Consider the following 25,219-nt stretch of genomic DNA (forward strand, 5'->3'; position numbering starts at 1 on the left):
CAAAAACTGGTTAGGCTGTCAAAATCTCTCAGGCAGACAGACGACAAGCCAGGGTCAGCATTAGTACCATAAAAATTCAACAACAAAAAATCCTAACAAATGCAATATGTTTTAATACCAAAATCCAGAATACCGTATGAGTATTCTTATTGAATCGTACGATAATTCGCGACGGACCATATGATACCTGCAGTTTGTTGTTCAGGCCTCTGTGAAAACTCGTATGAGTTTTTGCAGAAACTGTACGGAAAAAATCTGAAAAATAGATCTGAAAAATAAAAGTAAGCTAATTTGCGAGACTGAAAGATGTAGTCTTTGCCCCCACAGTGGGCGCCAAAAATGTGTGTGTGAAAAGTGGATAAAATCTACAAGTTGTAAGGCACATCACTTCAATTAAGTCATTGTGTTCATGGTTAGACAGATATAATCATGAATATAAAAACCATAACAAATTGACCTATTACCTTCTAAAAGATGTGAGTATAGACTTGCTCTCAAATTTGTATAAGTAATACCAGTGACTAGACTACACCAAGACGAAGGATTTAATCTATATGAGCACAAAAATAAGCTAAATGTATGCAAGATTAAGCTAGATAAGCTAGATGAATGAATATTAGGCTAGATATGCAAGATTAAGCTAGATAAATGAAAGCACTAACGATTAAACTAAATATGCAAATAGCTAAAATAAGATGCAATAATCTCAAAGCACAATATCTTCAATGACTCCAGAGAAAAAACTGGACAATAACAATAAATCTCCATGGTGTTTTGAATGAGAGATGAAAGTTGAATTTATAGACTCAAAAGAGAGACCAACGGTCAAGATCGATTAACAATGAGCGGTTGAGATTCCTCAAGAAAAAGCACAATTAAAAATAATTGAGAGATCAGATTCAATTAATCTTGAGATAGATTTCAATTATAGCTTGATTGAATGCATTCAGATTATAAGTCGGAGTCTACATTGGAGATAAATTTAGTTGATTCCATGCACTTGAGATAAAAATAGGTGATTCCATGCACTTTTCTTTAATTTGCTCAAGGTTTTTATTTAGAAAAAAGCCTTTTCAATGCAACTAAACCTCTTTCTTCAAAAGCTTTGAGTTTTAATTTTAGAGAAAATGATTAATTCAATTTAATTGCTTTTCTGATTTCTCAAGTTATCTCAATTTTTAGAAAAAGAAATATCTTAAGTTTGATTTCTTCTTTCAATTTAATTATTTTCTTTTGTAGATTAATTCCTCTTTTTGTAAATTAATTTATTTTTTTATGATTAATTCCTTCTTGTTTTATGATTAAATGGCAAATTTATTTATTAATTAAATATGCTAGGATATTTAATTAAATAAATAAGATAATTGATCAAAATTATTTACTTGGAATGATTTAATTAATTAAATAAATATTTAATTAATATAGAGTGATTTATTTGCCATGTAACATTAATGATTGAAGAATTAATTAATTAGGTGCTCAAGGTTGATTAATTGCCTTTGGTTAGGACTTTGGTGATATTGTCGAGATTAGGGGCCCATGGTTTAGGTGACCATTTATATGGTATTACAATACTTTGATCAACCATGGAATGTTTAGGTCTGAAACCTGTTTGCCCTTTAGCATGTTTATCTATTTCTTCCACCCACTTGTTGATTCTATTTTCTATCATACTACCAAACAACTTTGCAAACAAAGGCTTTATCATAATGGCTCTATAATTGGAGGGGTTATTGACATCACCACTCTTGAAAAGAGATGTTGTTAAGCTAGTTGTCCAATCCATAGGGAACCCATGTTGAATGATGCTATTGAAAAAAATTGTAATGTGAGGTGCAAGAGTTTTCATACCCTTGTTTAGATACTTTGCTTGAAGTTCAAATAAGTCTTTTTCTTTTCCAACACCCAACTTCTTAATACCCATCCTAATCTCTTGCACAATGAAAAGCTTTGTGGCAATGTTGACCAAAGGAGGTCAAATCCTTATTTTGATATTTCACCTCAGGTATAAATTAAATAGATTTGTGTATATATGTGTTTACAACCTTAGCCTAAGTGTATCTAAGACTAAGAGTATAAAATAAAATATACTGCAATGTAAATAATTATTAAATTTGTTAAATCTATGTAAAAAAATTAAATAGGAAACAAAATCATTAATATTTTCGAGAGAGAAAAGACAATCAATATTTATGTATTAGGTTTTTTATTTTTACATCGATAAGATATTAAATATTATTAAAAATATATAAATAAAGATTGTTGTCCTCAAGAAAAGGAGATTAATCAAGAGGAAAATCTCAGGTTAAGTGAGGAAAGGGTGAATCTCCTTTGTGTTTTCAAATATTAGGAAAGAGATGCCAAGTTAAAGAGGGGACTAGAAGTAAGAAAGAACTAAGCTTTTGCTTAAAATAAAATTAAAAAATAAACATTGTTGCTTAAAAAAAAAAGAGCAACAATAGAAAAATAATGAATTTATAAAGAAGAAAAACAGAAATAGAACAACAAAGAAGAAATTTTCAAATGACATTATGGAGGCCAAGAAGAGCCTTAACCCAAAAAAAAATAAGTTTAATGAAATGTTGTTAGGAGACTAGAATTCCTTATAAAATCCAAATAAACAAAATGAACAATGAGATTCTAACAAATATGTGAATGGAATGAGAGATTTCATGTTTGTAATGAAAACACAAATAATGTTTTTGGAAGCACAATAGAAATAGAACAACTAGAGAAGGAAAAATCTTAAAGAGATGAGAGAAAATGTTTATGAGAATTGTGAGCTTATATAATGGTTCCAAAGGAATCTATTTTTTAATGAAATGATAGTTGTTAGCAAAGTTCTTTGGATTAGGGTTTTAGACATCAAAAAGAATATATATATATAAACACTAACACAATCACATCTATTTCCAAATACATATATAAAGATGAACTTAAGACAATTGATGTTAAATCTGAATAGCTCAATAAAGAGAAAAATATTAGACAACTAATTAGATGTCATTAATGAATATTACATTAACAAATACTAAAATGAGCACAATATGTAGTGTGGAAATTATAAAATATGCAATTTCTAAATACTAAAATGAGCACAATATGTAGTGTGAAAATTATAAAATATGCAATTTCTAACAATATATTTTAAAAAAGTCAGCTAAACCTTTTTAAAAAGAAGATAACATTTTTTAATCTAAAGTTGAAGACCAAAATCAAATAAATTTACTCACTAAAATGAACACTATATGTAACCTAGAAGTTACAAAATATGTAATTTTTAATAATATATTTTAAAATACCAACTAAAACTTTTTAAGAGGAAGAAAATATTTTGAATCTAAAGTTGAAGACTAAAAACCAATAAACATACATGTCAAGAGAGTGAGCCCCACAAATACCACCGAAAATAACCAAAAACATTAAGTAGCTCTAAAAACACATACCAACATGTTGAATAGTATGGTGATATGAGTTATGGTTCTGAATATATAATAGGATGGCATACTTGGTTAAAGAGCTATTGATGATATTAGTTGTAGTTCAATATTTATTTAAATTTTAATGTTATATTTTTTCAAAGGTAGATTATTTGAAATATTTTGCAATCGATTGGAATTCATAGCTTAAATTACAATATTCAAATAATTATTTCTTTTAAACTAATATTCATATTAAAGATTGAGGGTTATCTATTCTAGTAAAGTTATTTGACACATGCTTTCAACCTCATCCTTTAAAAACATCACAAATTTTGATATTTAACAAGATAACAAAACTTAGACTCGTTTAAGTAGTTCAACTTCACCAATAAATAAAAACCACTTTACATTAATATTATTTTCACCATTTTGCAATTATAATCTTAAACATTATTAAACCAATATTATTGTGGTGAATATGCTTAACATTCAGTGATATTATATTTTAATTTGAGAAAGGTGATCTGCTGCTAATACATTTATATTTATGCCTCGTCTTCTCAAATGAAATAACTCTTACGTTAGATCCTGATACAGTGGGAAAGGAACAAGTGCGTGTATTGTTGTTTGACATAATCACTATTATGCCATGAGTATACAATATTTGATTAACAAGCAGCTGATCATATCACATGGAATTCAAATTTTGTTAGTTAATATATTTTCTTTTTGTTGCTGTCCCTGTTTGGTTTTATTGCATTACAAAAATAATATTGCTGTGGTAAGCATCATTAACAATCCTTGGTACCATATTTTGATTCAAGAAAAACAACCTGCTACTGATTCATTTATATTTGTGCTCTGATATCTTAAATTTGATTATTCTACATTTTACGCAAGAATTTATTCTTTGGCTGCATACAATAGGTGAGCGATTAGGAAATGACACACAGGCAATCACTGGTTCTATTCTCTTCAAGTTAACAAAACAGTGAGCCTTAACAATTTGCCTCCTTATCCTTCAAGAGATCCGTTCAAAATCTAGTAATCTATAGAAGCCTTGCGTAAAGAAAGTAACAAAATATCAGTGTGCATGAGTTTGCCTGAAACAGAAAATCAAGGTAAGGTTCCAGCTAAGTATTGTTTGTAACTGCACATCATGGATATTCAGTCATCTATAACTTAAAACTTCAACTCGGTTTGATCTTGGGATGCAATGTAGAACACAAGATTGTGCATAATATGCAACCATACAAAATAGTGAAGATGAAAACTCGTTGCAGTTCGCAACAAAGAAATCATGTTAATTTGAACTCTTGTTCCGTATGTTACAACAGCATAGATGCAGAATAAGTAAATTGTGAACATAAACTTTTGAACAATGCAGACTTGGGCCGTAGAATTGACATTCCACCATCATAGTGGAATTACCCACTGTATGTTTATATGCATCTGGATGAGAAAACTTTACCTGGTGCACAATTGAACTTTGTTCAAGTAAATTACCAGGGCAGCCATTATGAAGTGCTGGCACCCTAAAAGATGATATGTCTCTCATTCTTTCTAGCCAACAAGTCCCCCGCCTACATATTGAGCTCTATAAAAAATGTATACCGTTCTAACCCAAATAAATAACAAAAGAAATGATGATGTGAAAAGTCAAGCCCTGCACTTAACTTAATGTTGCTAGAAATTTTGAAAATGACATGAAGTTTTGAACAAGAAACTACAATAGTTATATCAGAATTAGATGAGAAAAACAGAGCCGAATCACATACAGACAAAATCATGACTAATGAGCATTCCAAATATACTCCAAAAACCTTGATGAACATTGTAGATTCCTTGAAAAACTATTTATTGCCTCCTAGCATCCCTGCTAAGTCTTTGGAGCCCATTTGTTTCATTAGATTCTGTAAGCCTCCAACGCCACCAATTTGTTTTAGCATGTTGGGAGGAAGAACCTTGCTCATATTCTGTGCATTCATATTTCTTGATAAAGCACTCATATCACCCTTCTTCGGAATTTTAAGTCCTTTCATTTTGCTCCAAACCTTTCCTAAACGTTTATACTCTTCAAGCATCTCCTTAACTTCCTTTACAGCACGACCTGCTCCCCTTGCCACGCGCACTATCCGTGATTCTGTCATAAGTTTCGGATTTGTACTATCGAGTTCTGCAAAAATCATATGTAAACTATCAAACATCCTGTGCAATTAATTGACCTAAACATAGGATTGCCATAAAACATCACTAGAATGAAAAATTATTATTTTTAAATTCTACTCTATACACTGGTTTCTGCTTTCATTTCAGCTCGATGCTTCTATAATCTTTATTTTCAAAAGAGAGAACAGGAATAGGGACAAGATATTTACCATCATTAGTCATGGAGTCCATCATTGTCATGAACTTTTTTATCCGAGTCTGACTTTCCTTTTCTTGCCCCTTGGGCATCAACTCAGCACTAAATCCAGGAATCATGGAAAAAACCTGTAAAATAGGGTTTCATTTCATATGCAATTGGAATTTTCTCCTGAAATTTTATTAAATGTGGTCTTTGATTCAATTGATTATACCTGATTAAGTGGTCCCATTTGGAGGATGTTTTGAAACTGCTCATACATGATTCGCAGAGTAAAGGTGCCTTCTGACAACTTTTGCAGAAGTTCGGGCTGTTGTTCCGTGGGCATCACTTCATGAATTTTATTCATAAATCCAGACCAATCTCCCATGCCTAATCACAAGAAAGCAGGTCATGAAATATCAAAATAAACTGGCATCAAGCACAAATATAATGGAATACCAGTAAACAAACAAGAAATCCTTCTTATTGGGAAATTTAAATAGCTTTAATTCAACTGACCTAGCAATCGGCTGACAAATGGTTTGACATCAAATACTTCAAACTCGTCCATGTGCTCTCCTGTACCAATGAATATAACAGGACTCTTGGTTGCTGCAACACTGTTCCACCACAATGTAAATTTATTTAGCAAAATTGTTCTATTATTAAACATAAACAATTAAAATGAAAAACATAGGGTATATTGTCCAAACCAAGCAACAATCTAAAAACCAACAATAACATGTTCCTTATAAACTAAATGTAAGAAAATTAGAAATAGTAAAGAACATAATCCAATTTAATGGGGGCGAAAACTGAAGTGCATGAACAAAATAAAGGTCTTCTGATTGTTATATTTCATTGCATTCATGGATTACTTACACATACCATATAGCAAGGGCACTTTAACCAAACTCTACAGTAGAAAATATGGATTATATAAGAACACTTACGCACTGAGTGCACCTCCTCCTTTTGCATGACCATCCATTTTGGTGATAATGACAGCTCCTACTGAAACACTCTGTTTAAATGCTTGTGCTTGATCGAATGCCGCTTGTCCAATACTACTATCCATTACAAATATTACAAGATCCGGTTTCTGCAAACTCAACAAAAATGCAAGAATTAGAAACATGATATTCTTACAACCACTAATGCCTCATAATGTATGCTTAACATAGATTGGGTTATACCGTTGCTTCAGACACTTGCCGCATCTCCTCAAAAAGTGCAGCTTCCTGCTTATGCCGTCCACTAGTATCTACAATAATGAGATCACAGTTCTCCTCCTTGAATCTGTCAACTCCTTCCTGACCAATCTTCACGGGATCTGACTCTGTATAGCTGCCAACAAAGATTACAAAAGTCCTCCATATCATTCAATATCTCTGTATGTCATATAGAAAAAATTTATCCTGATGTGCATCTGATATTATGTGTACCCTTCAGTATTTGCCATTTCTAGTCTTTGCCAATGCATTACATAACTTCAATGTTTATGCTAAAAAGTTAAAAAGATTTACTTGTTAACAAATACAAAAGATTGCATTATGATCTGTTCACTCCAAGCGATATCCATAATACAGTCAATGAGAGTTACCTACACAGGATCACTTTAAAAGTTCCCAACTCACCTGCCATAAAAGGGAATCTTAGCCTTAGTTGCATTCTGTTTCAGCTGGTCAAAGGCACCTGCTCGGAATGTATCTGCACAAACTAGTGCTGGCTTCCAGCCCTTCTTCTGGTAATGGTAAGCATATTTTGTACAAGTGGTAGTTTTTCCAGAACCTGCATTATTTATTTATGACAATAAATCAAGTGTAACATGTAAAATCCTTACATGAAGGAACCGTTAAACCAACTAATTATCATATTTAGTAATCTTAAGCTACAAATTCAAATGCAAAGTATTTCTAATTCCCAAATGCATAGAGAAATTTGGCAACATGGTAATACAGTATCATCCATGTTAATATAAACATTAACAACAAATAAATCATACATATTGCATTATAAACTTAGCCTATCACGCCAAAGAATATCACTGACAGTACCTTGTAAACCAACAAACATGATCACATTTGGCTTTCCCTTCTTTGGTGTATAAGAAGTCTTTCCAGGATCCATCATATTACAAAGTTCATTGAAAATGGCCTGCCAGCACAGAGAACTAAAGTAAGTATCTCTGGTCAAAACAAATGCTTCTAAATAGCAACTCATTTACACACATGAAGTAGTTACCGCCAAGAATAGGTGATACCTGTTGATTTTGCCACAACCATGGTGATTATTATTCCAAGCAACTCAAAATAACATCCTATTAAGGTATGAAATTTTTACTTGTTACATGCACTTTTAACAAAAAATCTCATGATTGTTACTAAAATTATTATAAACATCACGATTGTAGAGAAAGCATCTAGGACTTCTTTAACGACAAAGGTCAGTGCATGCCCATAAGCTAGAGATTGTCCGATAGGATACAGGCTAAGTTGCCGAATCGGGTACAGGTATGAAACGCCGGTATGGCAAAAATTGTTTTGGGGGTTGGGTACATTTTCGGTACGTTTATTTTATGTATATATAAATGTATGTATGTATGTATGTGTGTGTGTGTGTGTGTGTGTGTGTGTGTGTGAGATATATAGCTAAAAAATAGAATTAAGTTTAGATGTCATATACCAATACATATGCTAAACAAAACCATTACAAATTTCAAATTTTGAAACATAAATTTTGAAAGATCAAACTAGAATCTCATGATAGATAAGTTCTTAGTTCACTAATCAGCACTGTAGGTCTTAAGAAAATCAAAAAGATCAAACTAGAATCACTAAACACTGCAAAAACATTTCAGCATCTAAAAACGTGAACCCCGGATGTACCCACAGGAGATTCGTTTCAGAATCTGATTCCGGTACGCTTCGTACCCGGAATCGCCCGGAAAATCCCACAATTCAGCAACTTAGGATACAGGTATAAATTTGGTTAACTATTGCAGCAAACCTAACTCACCAGCAAGTGAAAACAAATGTACTTTGATTAGACTTCCTCATTATACAAGTTACATTCAGTTATGATACTTCCAATAATGACGACAAACAAAAATATGACTAATAGTTTGTACAAGTACATGCACAAGATTGATTGAAGACACTAAATAAGGTCCAACTCCAAACCCTTAGGGACCCCTCTAGCATTAAAGAACGGAGTTGTCAGGCATATTCACTATGCAGAATCTGAAACCTACAAAACTTGTAATAGGCAGCTTTGCTGTCCATCAAATCTGCCCATTATAAACAGCATACAGCAAAAAAGTTCATAAGCCAAGATTTTCTAGGGTTGAGCTGGAAGGGGAGAGGAGAGTTCTTTGTTTTATTGGTTTCCTTGTTTTGTTGTTATGGTTTATGTCTGGTTTTTCCTTGCCTTGTAGTGACTTTTTATTTCTGTTTTTTCATATCAGTTTTCATTGGGCTCATTTAAATACAGTATGCCATCCCCGTGTGTAAAGGTACTGCAATTGGAATATCTAAGCTGGATGTTGCGGGCTTAGCTGTTTTTGCATTTAATGGAGATTGATAGAGATGGAATTACTGTTTCTCAAGGCAAAAATATCATATCTTTCAAACACATACAAAGGAGCTGCATTCATTATGCAAAATAGAGGGACCCTTCAAGCTCAGAAGCAAGCAAATGGTCTGCAAGGTAAACATTCTTCTACTTTGATCTTGCTTCCTAACAAAGATATGGTTGGTGTTTTAATAAGGGAAGAGAATAGGTTGAAATCTGTGGAGATTTTTTTCATATATCTTTCTCCTGATGCTCTTCCTCCTAGTAATTCTTAAGCTCAAGTTATACATTACATTTTGTAGAATGATTTAAAAGGGTCTTTGTTTTTTTGTTTGAAAAATAATAAGCAGAAAGATATTCTTTGCAAGGGCTTTTGGAATGTTGTCAAATCTCTTTTTAGAGCCTTTGCTTGGGACCCTATTGCCAATCCTGATAAGGTGAATGTTAAATCCTCCCCAAAGTGGCTTGAAATTTGTAACATGCTACCCAGTTTGTGGTTTTTGCTTCCATGAGGTTTGAAACTTCTTGGTGATGTCATAGAAATGGAAGACACCAGGTCTTGCTTGCTGCACATGAATGTAAGGGTTTTGATGTCTTTAAAGCACAATATTAGTAAGCTTAAATTCCTTTATGTTCCCTTTCATGGCTTGGGGGGGTGGCTAAATTCATGTTTTTACAGCAAAGAAAATGGGCATTTGTAAATAGGTTGCCCTCGGTAAGAAAATAATCCAAAAGTCAAAGCTCCAGCTGTAATTTCTGAATCCAGATTGGAGTGTTCCAAATTAATGTTAGATGATGAGTTAAAGGATAAAGAAAATTTGATGAATTGCCTTTAAATATTGTTTCTGAAAGTCAAGAAGATTATATTATCATTCCTACGGTTTCTTACTCACAACCCAGCTGTTATCACTATTTTGATTATTGGGTGATTTTGTTCTTTAATCCCCGCTAAAATCTGCAAAATTGGGCTTAGTTTCTTCATTCTGCCTCTAAGGGTTTTTTGTTTAAGGGTTTAGGGTTCTTGCAATATTACCCTTTTGTGTCCGTCTGATAATCCCTGCATTCTTTTTTCTTGTTACTTTTTTCACTTAAGTGGAAGGGGTCGGTTATCATTAGAGAGGGGTTCCTTTTAGATTTCTTGCCTAGGCGGGACATAAATTTCTTTTAATTTTAAGCCATGTTCCTAAGTTTTATTTCGTTTTATCTTTACCCGCCGAGTGTCGTAAAGAGAGTGCACATCTGGCATGATCCAACAGTCCGCGTTGTTTCGCGATGAAAAGACGAGCGAATTTTATCCTTCGCGAAGCAGCGAAAGGATGGCGGGCCCCAAAGATAAGCGGATCCCTTGGTTAAAGGCCGAACATCTTCGACAAGATCTAGCAGTCGGCGTTATTTCACATGTTAAAGATACGTGCTATTTACTCTTCGCGAAGAAGCGAAAAGGCAATGGGCCCAGCGAAAGGGTGGCTTGCAAGTTAAAGAAAGTGCATCTCCAAGATGATCCAATGGTGCGCGTTGTTTCGCAGCCCGAAGTAACACAAAATTTACTCTTCGCGACGCAGCGAAAAGGAGTTGGCTCTGACGTGGCGATACAGTTGGAGGCACGACTGTTTTTAAAGGTGATTAGTCAATGGGGCACGTGGCTCCAACTAGATTTCAGGATCGGTTTGTTTGAAAAGGTGGCGGTGTTGATAAAATGCATGGTACGGTGAAACACGTGGCGGTTCGGATGTGGCGACTATCGGATCGCTTGGACAAATCAGTGATAGCCACGTGGAAGATACTTAAAGGGGGTTTGCGGACGAGTGAGTTTGCTAAGGGGGCCCACTTCGAAGACTAAAGACCTATCAACTTCAAGTTGATCGGATGCCTCGCGTTGTTTCACATGGTGAAGATGCGAGATGGTTACCTTTCGCAAAGCAGCGAAGAACCACTAGCAGTGGCGGTCACGATTAGTTGAATAGACAAAGCAGTCGCCGTGAAGGATAACAGTCGAGCGGATAGTGGATGATCCAACGGTTAGCGCTGTTTCGCATGGAAAAGATGCAAGATTTTTATCCTTCGTGAAGCAGCGAAAGGAAGGCGAGGCCCATTTATAAGCAGGATGACTCAGGTAAGGTAAAGAACGTGCACATCTTTCAGGATCCGACAGATGGCATTGTTTCGAAATGAAAAGATGCAAGGCTTTTATCTTTCGCGAAGCAGCGAAAAGGCAAGACACTTAGAAAATTCTTTGTGGTCCGTTGGAGCCATTTTTCAAATTCAATTACGAATTGATTGCCGAAGCATGTGGCTTAAATGTTTCTAGTCAATACTCAATTGCCGTAATAAGCTTCACATCAGCTGAAACTTTGGCGTCATTTCGAAGAGTCTTGCAAAGGAACCAATGCACAGAGCGAAGTTTTTCAAGCGACAAGTAAGTTTCTCCAAATTTCTTGACAGTTATAGTTGAATTGGTATCACCGGGTGTTTGATTTCTTGAAGAACTCTGTCTAAAATTTAGCTGAAATAATTGTAATTCTGAGATGGCACCAAGGAGAGATTTCACGGGGAAAGTTAATTACCAGGAGAGAGCCATTTGTGATGACTTTTTAGAGCAGTTAAATAGGTCCACTAATGCCCCAGGTAAAATCAAAGAATTGGTGCCTAAAGCTTCCCGCCTGAGAATTGGCGATGGCCTATATGATAAAGGCAATTGGTTGAGGGATCCCCAAATAGGAATATCAGGTTTGGGACTTTTCAAAGTGGGTTTTAGCCAGAGAAATTCCCCTACTCCTATGAATAGTATATGGGAACTAGATGTGGGGAAGCTCATAGTCCCTGGGGTTTTCATGGATGTGGACCTATTAACCCAAATTGCAAATAACTATGACCCCAATACCCAGACAATAAAGAATGTAAACGGCAGGTCTTTAATTGAGATAAATGATGATGAGTTCAAGAAAGTGTTCAGACTTAGTGAGGTGTCAAATTATTTAGAGCCCATCAATTTTGAAACACTTGCACAGGTCTATAATGCACAGAGAGACCACCTCAGAAATGGCCCCTTGAAGGAATTCTTCGCCAAAATAGGAGGATTAACAGTTGTAGGCCCTAGCACCATTGAACCGTTTTCATTAAACTTGTTCACTTTGAGGGCTAAAGGGATGTATTGGTCCTTATGTCAGATTTTTGGGGAGGATGCAGAAACCACTATGCCAACCCACTACATGCTCATGATAGCACAAATTTTGAACCCATCTTTGGCTGTGACTTTTGATTTTGCACCTTAGCTCACCGATGCCATTCATGAGGGATTGATAGGGATAAAAAATGCTAAGGTGGACAGACCTTTTGGATGGTACTCTCTCCTCATGCACATGTTTTTATTTAAAGGTGTTGAATATTTTGCTAATGAAATGGACCCGATCAAGGAAAAGGATGGTGAGGAGATGCCAGTTCAGTTGTGGAGCACAATTTTATCTTGGGACAAAGAAGATGCAAGTTACTTAAAGTTTGATAGATGCTTTGCATCTAGGCTTAGAATCCTTTTGTGCCCACAAAACCCTAGGATTCCTAAAACTCTCCTTGAATTCCTTAGGCCTAAGGAATTTGCTGAAGATATTAAGATTGTGCATAATTGGGGTGACATATATCTATACCATGTCTCCACTGTGTTTAGAGTGTTCGGTTTCAGAGGAACTCCATATTTGCTCCCCTATCAAGTCCCATTGAAGATAGGAATTGCAGAGGTCCTGAGGCAAATTGGAGGTTTGCAAGAAGCAAAATTGACAAATAGGGGGAAAGGAACAATTTTCCCAACTGTCACCGTAGCACATCAATTTGTAATCACCAAGGGTGGTTGGACACATTTTGATGATTTCTTTCGGCCATACAGGTTGTCTACTACAATGGCAAGTTTCGCTGACCCTGAAGACTTCTTTAATGGTATGTTTAAGAAGAGAGCAGTATGCAGAGGTAAGACACACCAGTTCCATTTCCCTGAGGATTTAATAAGGAACGAGTTCAATCTTGCTGAGCAAGAAGTTAGGAAAGAAAAATGGTTAGCTTTCAGGAAAATTTTGGATTTCATTCATTATTTTGACAGTGGTTATGATCCCCTTGTCAGTTTTCATCCTTTTCAAGAAAAGATTAAATTTTTGATAGATTACTTTGAGGATCTAATGCAAACCCTAAAGGAAAAGAAGGAGGTTGTGATGAAAGCCAACCCTGAAAAAGCCAAATTGGCTTTAGCTAACCCTTCCTTATCCAAGGTGATCTCCCCAGGAAAATACACAGTGCAAAAAAGGTCAAAGTACAGTGTAGTGATGCCAATAAGGGAAGAGCCATCTACTTCAAAAGACAAAAGGGCATTGGAAGATATAGTTGAGATTCAAGACTCTCCTAAAAGGCAAAGGGCAAGAAAAGAGGTACAAACAAATGAGCCTTTGTATTCTCCATCTCAATCCCCAATCCATGTAGGGGATGAACATGTAGTAGTAGAACAACTGCTGCAATTAGGAAGCCTTGGGGAAATTGCCCTCACTTATGAGGAGTTGCAAGAAGGAATGCCTGAGGAGCCGGCAAGTGCCCAAATGGACCTAACTGCAGAGGACTTCATAGGAAAAGAACTGGACCTTGTCATTAAGCAGGCCAGTAAAGAATTTTTGGCAAATGATAGCTTCATCAAAACAGGGTCCTTCTTGCAGTTTGTTTGGAGGAGAAATATAGGCCAGTTCAAGGCAAGATGTGAGAAAAGAAAAAATGAGAATCCTCACAAAGATGCATCTGCAGTTGAAGCAGACATAAAGCAAGAAATGTTGACAAAATTTGGGAACATCACCCCATAACAAGGGAGGAAAATGATTGCAGAAACAGGAGTTTTGATTCTCCCTGAATGGGATATAGCAGATGCATTAGTGCTCGAGGCCGTGGGGAAGGAGACAAAGCCTCTGGAAGGAATAACTTATAGCAACGATCATGCTACTTTAGTTATGTGGTCACTAAAGAGGGATGAGAATAAAAAGAGGAGAGACACCTTAGAATCAAATTATCTCAGAGGCATGATTGTGAAGAGGGTAAAAGACACAGGGGTAGTGGAGGTTGCTGGCACAATATTGGAATCAGCAAAATTCAACATGGCTGTGGCTGAGAAAGAGGCAAAAGAAAAGGCAGATCTCCAGGTTAAATTGGAGGTAATTCTAAAAGCCTACAATGAAGCCAAAGATGAAATAGCCCAAAGGGACAGTATGATTGCCAGATTGAAGAATCAAATAGCAGGGCAACATCATCAAGGTGAATCCTCTACCTTGATGATTGCCTCTTCTCCAGCCAAGCCTCCCTCTAACAGCCCAATCATTGAGTTTCCCTTGTCCCCTGTAAACCCCGGTTTCCAATCCACTAAATCTATTCAAGATGAAATGGAGAAATTGAAGCAGACTCAAGCCATATTTGCTAGTAAATATGAGGAAAAGATTAGAGGCACAATTTTGAAGTTTGTTGACACGGTAGAAGCTTCTATTGTGTACATATATATGAAAAGAGTTTTAAGCATGTTGATTGATCTGAAGGAAGACAAGGCTACTCTGGAGCCAATTTTAAATAAGTGGATGGCAAGGGAAGCAGATTTGGAACTTATGTGTTCATCTTATGAAGAGGCAGAGGCTGATGCCAATATTAAATCCACATATGAGTTGGTTAAAGGTATGTCTAGGTTAGCAGAAGGAAGAGATGGTTTAGAGAGAAAGGCCAACCTGTACAGAAAAGAATATGCTAACCAAAAGTTTGAACTGTTTCCTGGAGGTTTTCTTAGTTCAAGTCAGTTGAAAGATGAAAAAGTATGGCTATATGAGCTAGGACATAAATTGTCTCAATGGATGAAGTCATTAATTCAGATGACACATCTTTATTTATTCGAACAATTGAAGAAATTGAAAAGATGAAGTCACGCTATGGTTTTTTGGAGGCTGAAGTCAAGCACTTAAGAAGCACCTGGAAAAGATTAAATAAATTAAAAAAGAAAATTATTAACTTTCCATTGCCTGATGATGACACATTTCAAGGATGGAAAGACAAATATGTTGTGCAAGAAGCGGAGGATCAAGAGTGATTAATTGATACTACAGTATCGCAATAACCCTCAGGAAGTTAGGATTGAAAATGACTTGCAACCTCTTTTAAGAGGGAATCACGGTTGTAACAAACTATTCCTAGGAAAGGGCGAAGCTTGTTTGCATCCATATCATTATAAATGGATACCAAGACTTGAGAATAGGTGATCACAAGAATTTGTAAAGAAACTCTGCTGAAATATATCTAAGGTTTTCTGGTTCTTTCATAAATCACCTTGAGTTATGTAAGATTTTCAAAATGAATATTAATATACAGATCAAAGCATTATGAGCCTAAATCTTCGTTGTCTTCTTGTGTGCATTCATTGATTTACTGGTTTCTTTTAAATAATCTAGGGTTATTTGATTGAATAGGGTTTGCAAGGCAATCTTACAGACATGTTTTAGGTTTTTCTCTCGAGGAGGGGAATTAAATATATGTGAGACCTTTCTGTTAGTAAATCAATTGTTTTCTGCTTGAATTTGATGACTGGGTTTAGAATAAAGAAAAGACTTATATATATGTCAGGCATATATTAGGTTGATAAAGCCGAAGCAATAAAAAGTATGTGAATGCTCAGATTTGGAATTCTTGTTTAGTTTGGGTGACTCTGTAGCCCGGAATAGGCACTGATATCATTTATGGAGTTCTTCTATCTTCCTTGGGGTCAAGACTGAAAATGAATACATGTTTTCTCTTTAGTTTTCAGTATTATTGAGGTGATGAGGTTCACAGGTTTCTAACACTGGTTTACTGTGGATCTTATATTAAAATTGTGAAAGTATTCACGAGAGGTATACCCACCTAAGCTTATGACAAGCTTGAAGTGTAGAAGGTTTTGCATAAACCTTGTTATATGTTATTCTGGGTTTTGATTTTCTTGTCATTCTCTCCACATGCAACAGAGGCTTTGAATTTTATTACAGAGGGGATAGAGAAATCAAAATTTGAGAACAACACCAGCATTGATGTTTCTAACATCGCTTCAAATCCCCCTTCTCTGACTATTGGTCTGAATGATAAAAACAAAAAAAATTTAGAAACTCAAGAAAGGTCTATGTGTGCTTCAGCAAAACCTAGCTAAGGCAAGCCTTAGCAAGTCTTCTAGTGGAAAAAAAGTCAATTCTACTCTTAAAAATAGGAAGATTGTTTCAAAAAACAAAAAATTATTTTTCTTTAAGGGGGATTGATTCTGATTCTGATTCTTCTGGGAAAAATGCGGCAGATTGTTCCATGACTCTTGATAATATCAAATCAGGGACTCTGTAATGTCCAGTCTTTCCCCACCAAAATAGGAGATTAGGGCATTATTAAAAAAACAGATCACAGCCTTTCTATAGTCAAACTTAGGGGATTAAATTAATAAATAGAAGCCATTCAATTAGGGGGATCGATCGAGGTCAAGATGAATTATATTAATAACGATTACCAAAACAAACAAATGGAAATTAATTAAAAGTTGTTGGCAGGCCACCGATTTCATAAAGCATGCAAAATAAAATTAGTCATACATTTATCAAAGCGATTCATTAGGAAAGGATGTGACTCTTTTAAAGGGACAATAATATTGAAAGGGTGTGACTCCTTCTCACTTAAAGGTATAAGAAGGAAAACAAATCACTTGAGAGGGCGGAGCAAGAGAGAGAAGAAAATAAGTAATCTGATCCAGATTACGAGCAGAAATCTGAATTATTATTATCAGCCTAGAATAAGTGAATCTATGTGTGGAAGTGTGGTATGAATTTATGAATGCAATATTTATTCTTTGCTGAAATTATATATAGGGATAATTGTATGTAATTAAATTGTTTCCCAATTTAAGCAAAATTAATTGTATTTCTATTTGATAAATATATGATGACATATTCATATAGTTAATCTATTTTGAATTGGGTAGAAATGGTTCCGATCAACCTTTTGAGTTCACAAGAGGTGAAGACCCGACATACCCTCCATCAAGTATGCCACCCATAGGGAGTTAAACCTCGTGGTCCGAGAGGCATATGTGTGCTTCCGGGCTTGGTGGAGGAAGGTAGTCTTCATACTCTTATCAAGCATGCCACCCATTAGGGGTTAAGCCTCATGGGCTGGGAGGGTAAAGTGCTCCTAAGCTTGATCGAGGGGGATGGAGCACCACCAAGGTGGACTGAGGGATGGAGTGGACCATTTTCCACCCATGCTCTTGCAATACAAGAATAACTATCCTTGAGATTGCAATTTGCAAAGTTCCTATCTAATTCCTAATATGGTTACTATAGGAATATGCTTTGGATGATTACTAATGGTATTGATTATATATGCATTTATATGTTATCAGATTCCTAACCCTTATAAAAATAGTTGGCCTCGTGGATTACAATTCAAATGTTGACTAACATGATGGCAAGACCTGAACCAGGATTGATCTTGTTAAAGACATTTCAATTGGTAAATTTATACTCGTAACTGTATCACATTTCTTATTTTAATTGAACTTGTGGTTTTAGGGCAAAATTTAGGAATATCCCAAAAGGGGTACATCAAGACTCTAGTGGGAGGGTTGAAGAATAATGATCTTCACTCCTACTTTGAAACATTTAGCAAAGAGGGAATCAATCCCTCCCCCTTCCCCCCTTAGTTAGATTTTTGTCCTTTTCTTTTTCTTTCTTTGATGAAAATTTTTTAGTTGGAACATGAGAGGCCTCGAGGCCCATGACAAAAGCTCTATGTAAAATCTAAAAACTTGATTATATTTTGTTACAAGAAGTTAAATCTGTTAGACTGGATTTGGCAGGAGCATGCACAGTTATATGGTCTAAGGCTATTGGTTTTTCTTCAAAGCATGAAAAAGGGGAAGGGGGAATTTCTATTTTGTTAAATCCCCTACTGAGTCCTATGTGATTAGTCATTGTTTTTCTCCTTGCACTAGAACTGTTTGGACTTAATTGAGTATCTATAAACAATTTTTTGGTACCTGTTCTATTTATGCTCAAAATGATTATAAGGCTAGAACTGATTTGTTGAATTGGCCAGTCAACAATTTAAAAGACATTACTTGGATTTGTGGAGGTGACTATAATATGGTTGAGTCCAGAGCTAATAAAATTGGTGGATTTAAATTTACTTGGAAGGGGAAAGAAAAAGAAAGGGCCAGATTCAAAAGGTAAAGGAATTTTGTTGATCCTCTACTTGGCTTTAAACAGGATAGCAAGGAAATCTGATTCACTTGATCTTATTTCCAGAAAAGGAATAAGAAAGTTTTCTCCAAGTTGGATAGATTTTTGCTTGATAGATCCTTTTTTGGTATTCCTCCTTCTAAAGATAATAATGTTGTTAATGTCATCTCTTCCCTTCTTTCTCGGCATCATTTGAGGTGGGGTTTTTCTCATCTTAAAGATTCTTCCTACAATAGCACAGTGTTCAATTTTGAGCTCTTAATTTTGGCAATTTTTAATAAAATACTAATATTGAGAGGTGTAACAAAATTGTAGAGGCTTTTGTCAAGTTTATGAGGATCTTTCACAAAAATAAAGCCAAAGAAAGGGTGCTTAGGGTCAATAAGCTTCAAGGGGACTTAATCATGATTGAGCTGTCCCTGCAAGATAATCCTTCCACTTTTTTGTTGCAAAAGTAGACTTAATTTGTAAATTTTTAAGATGTGATCAATTCTAAAAAGCTAGGCGTGCTAAGTTTAGGTCAAGGCTAATGGGGGTACACTTGGATGATAACATAGTGAATATCATAACATGAATGCCTTAAATGTAGTGAAGTATCCACTAAACTGCTTTCCAGTGCAGCTCACAGATTTCTTCCATAAACTGAGAGACTGAGCCAATAGCACCAGCATATGAAATGTCAAGCCTCGTATGACTCAAATAACTAAATCCAATTCTTACCACTTCTTCAATCAGTTGGGGCACGTGGGACATATGGCAATTCTTCAAATGAGGAAATCCACTTGAGAACATTGTCAACGACAAGGATTCTTCTTTAATTTGGATGATGAGAGCGATCATGAGGATCATCCTCCCTCTTCTCCTAGTCAGCATTATGAGGATACAAAATCTCATCCTGACTCTCCTATCTCTTTTCCACTTTGGGCAAGAAAGACATTACAATATGTAGGTGATTGGTTCAAGGATCCTTCAAACACCAAGTGGACTTAATCATAGTTCCAGGCACCACCTCATGCTTTCATGGCCACCGCATTAGATCCAATCTTTTCAACAAGGCTTTTGGCATTATTGACTAGAATGTAGCTATGTAGGAATCAATTCCTTCATGAGGAACCACACTTGGAATTTAGTCTCCTTTATGAAGGGAAGGAAACTCATCTAATAGAAGTGGATCTACCAAACTAAATTTTATATAGATTGGTCAATGATAAGTTGAAAGCTTTCCTACTTGCTAAGGGATTGTCATGTTGTTTGTAACTAGGGTAATATATGGGTTCGGATTGCCTTAAGGCAACATCTGAACCCATTTAGGACTGGGCCCTATCCTAAAGGGTAACGTGCCCCAAGATAAGCCCAGCCCTATGCTTCACGCCATCCTAAAACCCCATGCCACATAACAATATTGGCGCCAAAAGAAAGGAGGCCGACTTGCAATAATAAAGGTGAAGAAGCATATAAATAAAGATACTTTGCAAAAGACAAATCATTCATTCATACCCAGCGAATTAGCTCTGCATGAAAAGTGCAAAATTGTCCAGACTTATGCGAACTTGTTCTAGAGAACAAAGGCAATCTTTGGTGCAGACTTAAAAGGCTTAGAAGTGCAGATCTGTCATTCAAGAAGGATTCAGATTTGTCAAGGAAGCTAAGTATTGTATTTATATGATTAAGGGAGAATACGTAATCTGACCTGTGGGTCTTTAATGCTGGGTTTTTCCTCCTTGGAGGTTTTCCCAGGGTATTTGTGTTTGTCTCTTGTTTACTTCCTCCATCTCTGAGCTTACTGAATTATGAATTACTAAAATGTTATAAATCTGATTACAATCTAGGGCATAATTAAAGGATATAAATCTGATTACTAATCTAGGGCACAAAATTACATGTCATAGGTTCCCAACATTAACTACACCAAAAGCCTCGCACCTATTACAAAGATGAACTCTATTCAACTCATTGTTGCTATTGTCGTTGCATGTCATTGGCAGGTTTGTCAAATGGAAGTGAGGAGTGCATTTCTTTGCAGGGATCCTGAGGAAGAGATACACATGGTGCAGCCACAAGGTTTCTAAATGACTCTCCCTTAGTAATGTAGACTTAGGAAATATATCTATGACCTCAAATAGTCACCTCGAGCATGGCATGCCAAGATGGATTTCTTCTCTCAATTGGATTTACTTGGTGTCACTTTCATAAAGGATAAAACAACAGCCATTCATGTTCTTCAATCCCCTTATATTCATCATCTTTGGGAATGTTCAAAAGTGTGTTTCCTTTGCGACTATCTTCTTTGCTATTGTAGTAGTGATACGTTCAAAGACTATCTATTTCTAACTCGGAGGCCTGCCAGCTTTGACATATTTGCTCCTTGTTGGACTTTGTTCCTGCAGTTTTAAGAAAAGCTATCCTTCATGAGTAGCACTCCAAAAAGGTTTTTCATGAGCTCTTTTCTAGGTCATGATTTCCAATGCATTCAATATGTTATTCCATTTCTTTTGCCAAATTTTGGTCATTCCTTTGGTGTTCTTACAATTATGGACACAATATGCCATGTCTCATTTTCAATCAATCTAAGTTTGTACATATTAAGTCTGTACTTGTGTCTCCCCCATTTCCATCTACTATGTGTTTTCCCTTCCAAAATATGCCTTTTCTTCCAACTCTACTCTTCCCTTCTACCTATTAGAGTTTTGAATTTCTCCATCCTATCATGCCTTCCATTTATCCCCCATCCCACCATTGTATTTGTCAGACTTTCAAACTTGCCCTTATTGGCATGCGCGTTGCTTGACCTCAATGCCACAACCTATAGTATGTGTCTGGAGGTATGGCCAGCCATCAATCCCTGATATTTCCATCTGTGATTTTGTTCCCCTCCCATCTTTCCAACACGTATTGTATTGTTTCCAATAGTTTGTTTTTGGCACCATAACTTTCAAAGTTCACACCCATGATCACTGTTCAAATTTGAAGTCGTGGGAGTGCCTAGTGGCCTTGTGGGAGTGCCTAGTGGCCAACTTGATTTGTTTGTAGAGGATATAAAAGAGTGAATGTTTTCATTCAGGATGTTGATCTGAACTTAACCAAATTCCTTTCAGAATTCATTTTGCACACTTGGGTTCGAGCATAGGAATCCTAAGATGAAACCCCTAGTGTTTTCAAAGGGCAATCTCATATAAAGTTAATATCTCTAGCCGCATCGTATTCATCCGATTTGCCAATGCTTTTGGTATGAATTTGATGTTGTAGTTACTGATATTGCAGAACCATTTGAATGTAATACAGCCATTATTGTAATAAGAAAAAGATTGAGGATTACACCTGTTATTTGCTGTTCATTATAATGAGGAGTTCAGAAGCTACTTTGTCATTTGCTGTTTGATATGTACTGATATTGGTGATGCATAAACAGTAATTTCTGCATTGTCTAAGATAGGATTGAATAGTGGGGCCCGATAGTGTTGTTATCCAGATAATAAGTGCTTGTGGAAAGTTAAGAATCAGATTTGATTATTGTTTTAGCGTCAAACATTACACAAGAAGCCTCCACAAGGCTAAGGGTTAATAAACTTAAAGCTGAAATGGGAGTTTGTCAAAGAACTTGAGTAAATATAATGAAACGTCTGCGGGAGTCGGAAGCTCTTGATCTCATCCTGTCCTTGCCTCCAAGTCTTGGCACTTCTCGGAGAGGGAAATCACCAATGCATGCCCCATTTCCAGCCAGATGATGCTGCAGGCATCCAAAAAGAAGCTGCTGCATTTTGAAAGGTACAGGCAGAGACAACACTTGCAGAGATGCTAGTACTTGCGGATGTGAGAGATCAAGAAAATGCAAGAAAAGGATAGTCTGATGTAGCTATTTGGAGGCTGGCTTGGCCCTTCGAGTAATTGAAGCTTCGGCTGGTGTTAGGCTATGGCTTTATGATTCAACTGCCTTGTTATTGTGCTAAAGATTCTTTGTCTTGTTCTGTGGCTCTACATTTTTCACTTTTAGTCTTGTACTGATCGACTCTCTTTTAGAACAAACATGCGATTTAACCATACAGCCAAAAGATAAAGAAAGTTGTATGAATATCAATGGTCCTAGTTTAATCGGTCATGATGTTTGGCTTCAAATATGGATTGTTTGCTACTGTCCTTTGGAAAACTCATGAAAAACACTTACAGAAAACATAAATCTTCTGGCTTTCGAAGCAACAATTAAAGAAGAATTTTGAAAAGTGATATAAAATTCTCTTACAGAAACCATAAGATTGGGTATCCGTTCATTAAATCAAGAAATTTCAGGGGTATTCATAATTCACCACAGAGAAAATTACAGCCAAATACAAGTTCGTTCGTTTTGTTTTTTTGGAATTTGGTAAAATTTTACTTTTTAAAGCTAACCAGATAGCTGTTTGGACGCTGTATTTTACCCAATTCCAACATACTAGTATGTCTCCTAAGGTTTGCATTCAAGAGAAAGCTTTTTAGATCCCATTCGGTTTTACCACTTGAACTCGTCCTATTCTGACTGTTTAGAGGGTACTTTTGTTATAAGTTCAAACTCATCTTAGCTAGCAGAGACGCGAAAATAACAGAGCATACCGTAATCCCTATGAAAAGCACATTAAAATTGTCCTTTTTTGTTTATAAAGGGAATAAAAACCCTAATGTTGTTACCTGTTGAATAATCCGTCTCTTGTTGTGACCAGCTGCGAGATCGTCAAAATTGACGATCTTCTTAATGTTCAGCTGCATATCCCTCACCATTTTGAATTGCACATCTGACTTTAAGAGAGCACGAGAAATTTCATTTAGACATTCGTTCAAGACCTTCTCATCAATAACAGTCGCATTGCTCATCTGCTGAAGGGCACGGGCAATACTGCCCCCTAATTCACCAAGCACCATTTTTCCCCCCTGCTAATTCACCCCACAACTTTTAAGGTAAAACTTTTCTTTCTGTTCTCGGGGGGTTTCGATGCTTGGACCTATAGAAAACCTCTGCAGAAATTTCGTAGAACTAAGAGGTATTAAATCTCCGCCCGTAAAGCAGAGACGAAAATAACGAAGAAACAGATGGGAAAAAAAGGATTTTTAATACAGAGATTTGCATTGGGCGAACATTAATGATATGATAAACGTTTCTTCCCTTCTAATTACGGCCTGCCGTGTTTATTCACTATTGGAAACCCAACGCCTGTACGTCTGTATTTATATTTATATTTATATTTATATTTTTAGTATTTTTATTTTGCTGTGATACTTTTTTAAAATACTTTTATTGTAATTGAAATTTTAGACTTTTATCGTGGGAAATATTTTTATGAGTATTATATTTTTTTAATAGGGATGAGTATAATATAAAATATTTTAAATATATTTGTTTAAAAATATATTTATATATTAAGTAGCAAAATAAGGGTGTTGAGTCTTAAATATGGACAGTCTAAAGGTAGCATTAGTAGGTCATTAACAACACATTAAAAGTACCATAGTTCAGATAAAATATCAAAAACATAAACTAAACTAGAGTCAATCAAGTTAAAAACTGTACCAGTTTATAAAACTATGACAAAAACCACCAAAAAAGAACAAAAACGGGCAATTAAGCAAACATTTTGCCCCAAACTTCAAAAAAGAATTTAAAGAGCTCTTTATAATTTCCCTCGTTAGTAGCATCATCACCAGGACCATCTTTTGTAGCAAACACAGGGCAGTCGACGAACTATGCATAACTTTGGAACTAAACCTAGAGATGTTAACCATCTTCTTCTTGAGGTCTGTCACTTTCACCTTCAAAGCAACCATGTCCTTTGTAGTGGCAACGCATTTGATCTAATTATGACCCTCCTTTGCCAAGCGGATCTTCTCATCTGGGATCTCATTTTTTGATAAGTGCACAGCTTTAGTCAGGTCTAAGAGCATCGGAGTACTCTTGGAGCTAGTAGCCTTTCCCGAACACATGTCCACATCTTCATTTGTCACTTCCACCTCATCAGGGTCTTCAATCAAGTCATTTGTTTCCATATACTCCTTGGATTTACTCATCAACCTGTTGAATCGATGGGGATTGGTGTTTTCCCCACCTTTGTCTTCCCCATCACTCTTAATAATGTGGGGTTGGAGCTTCGTGTTTTTAGCAGGTGGGGTCATTTTTCCTTTTTTTCCTAGAAGATGGAGAGGTGGCCAACTATTTTAGGTCTCTAGTGGTCGTCGAGTGAAGTCCATAAGTGGTCGGAGTGGTTTTAACATATTTTTAGGGGTGGTCGGGTTGGAATTCATTGGGGTGGAGAAAAGGGTCTTAGTGATTGTCTTGCCAACATCTGGGATTCTAAGGTGTTTCTTGTTGCTTTCACCAAGAGAATCCAGGGTAGTCGTTGTTGGAGGGGAGTCAGAATGCATAGGAGTCTCAGTAATAGTAATGGGTTTGGGAGGGCATAACGCAAGGTAGAACTAATAGAGCCTAAAGATAAGACCTTGATGAAACGTAATGGGTTTCCAAGCATCCTTGATGGAACTTTCAAGGGAATTGAGCAGGAAGAACGGGAAGCAAATCAAGACATCGTGGTAAAAATAGTTTAACAAAGGAAGAAGGTAATAGTAGTAAAATTTAAACCTACCTTCAAGGGCAAAAAAATTCATGATCATGA

The 25,219-nt window shown here is 35.9% G+C and overlaps 1 protein-coding gene across 1 annotated transcript; it reads right to left on the reverse strand.

The window, feature by feature from the left end:
• Nucleotides 1-4,683: 4,683 nt before the first annotated feature.
• Nucleotides 4,684-23,756, reverse strand: LOC131073632 (signal recognition particle subunit SRP54 2). Its single transcript, XM_058010123.2, has 9 exons — nucleotides 23,247-23,756; nucleotides 7,827-7,926; nucleotides 7,407-7,560; nucleotides 6,966-7,116; nucleotides 6,723-6,871; nucleotides 6,289-6,389; nucleotides 6,002-6,159; nucleotides 5,801-5,915; nucleotides 4,684-5,598 (listed from the first exon to the last, which is right to left on the reverse strand). The coding sequence occupies exons 1-9, from the start codon at nucleotides 23,475-23,477 to the stop codon at nucleotides 5,276-5,278; spliced, it is 1,482 nt and encodes a 493-aa protein (XP_057866106.1). The 5' UTR covers nucleotides 23,478-23,756; the 3' UTR covers nucleotides 4,684-5,275.
• Nucleotides 23,757-25,219: the final 1,463 nt, after the last annotated feature.

Source organism: Cryptomeria japonica, chromosome 11, assembly GCF_030272615.1.
Source record: "Cryptomeria japonica chromosome 11, Sugi_1.0, whole genome shotgun sequence".
Taxonomy (NCBI): domain Eukaryota; kingdom Viridiplantae; phylum Streptophyta; class Pinopsida; order Cupressales; family Cupressaceae; genus Cryptomeria; species Cryptomeria japonica.

Excerpts from the sequence above, each read along its gene's own strand:
- LOC131073632 (XM_058010123.2), bottom strand. The coding sequence starts at position 23,477 with ATGGTGCTTGGTGAATTAGGGGGCAGTATTGCCCGTGCCCTTCAGCAG. Across the intron at positions 6,160-6,288 it reads ATTTGTCAGCCGATTGCTAG|GCATGGGAGATTGGTCTGGA; the intron begins GTCAGTTGAATT and ends TCTTGTGATTAG. Across the intron at positions 5,599-5,800 it reads GGACTCCATGACTAATGATG|AACTCGATAGTACAAATCCG; the intron begins GTAAATATCTTG and ends TGATTTTTGCAG.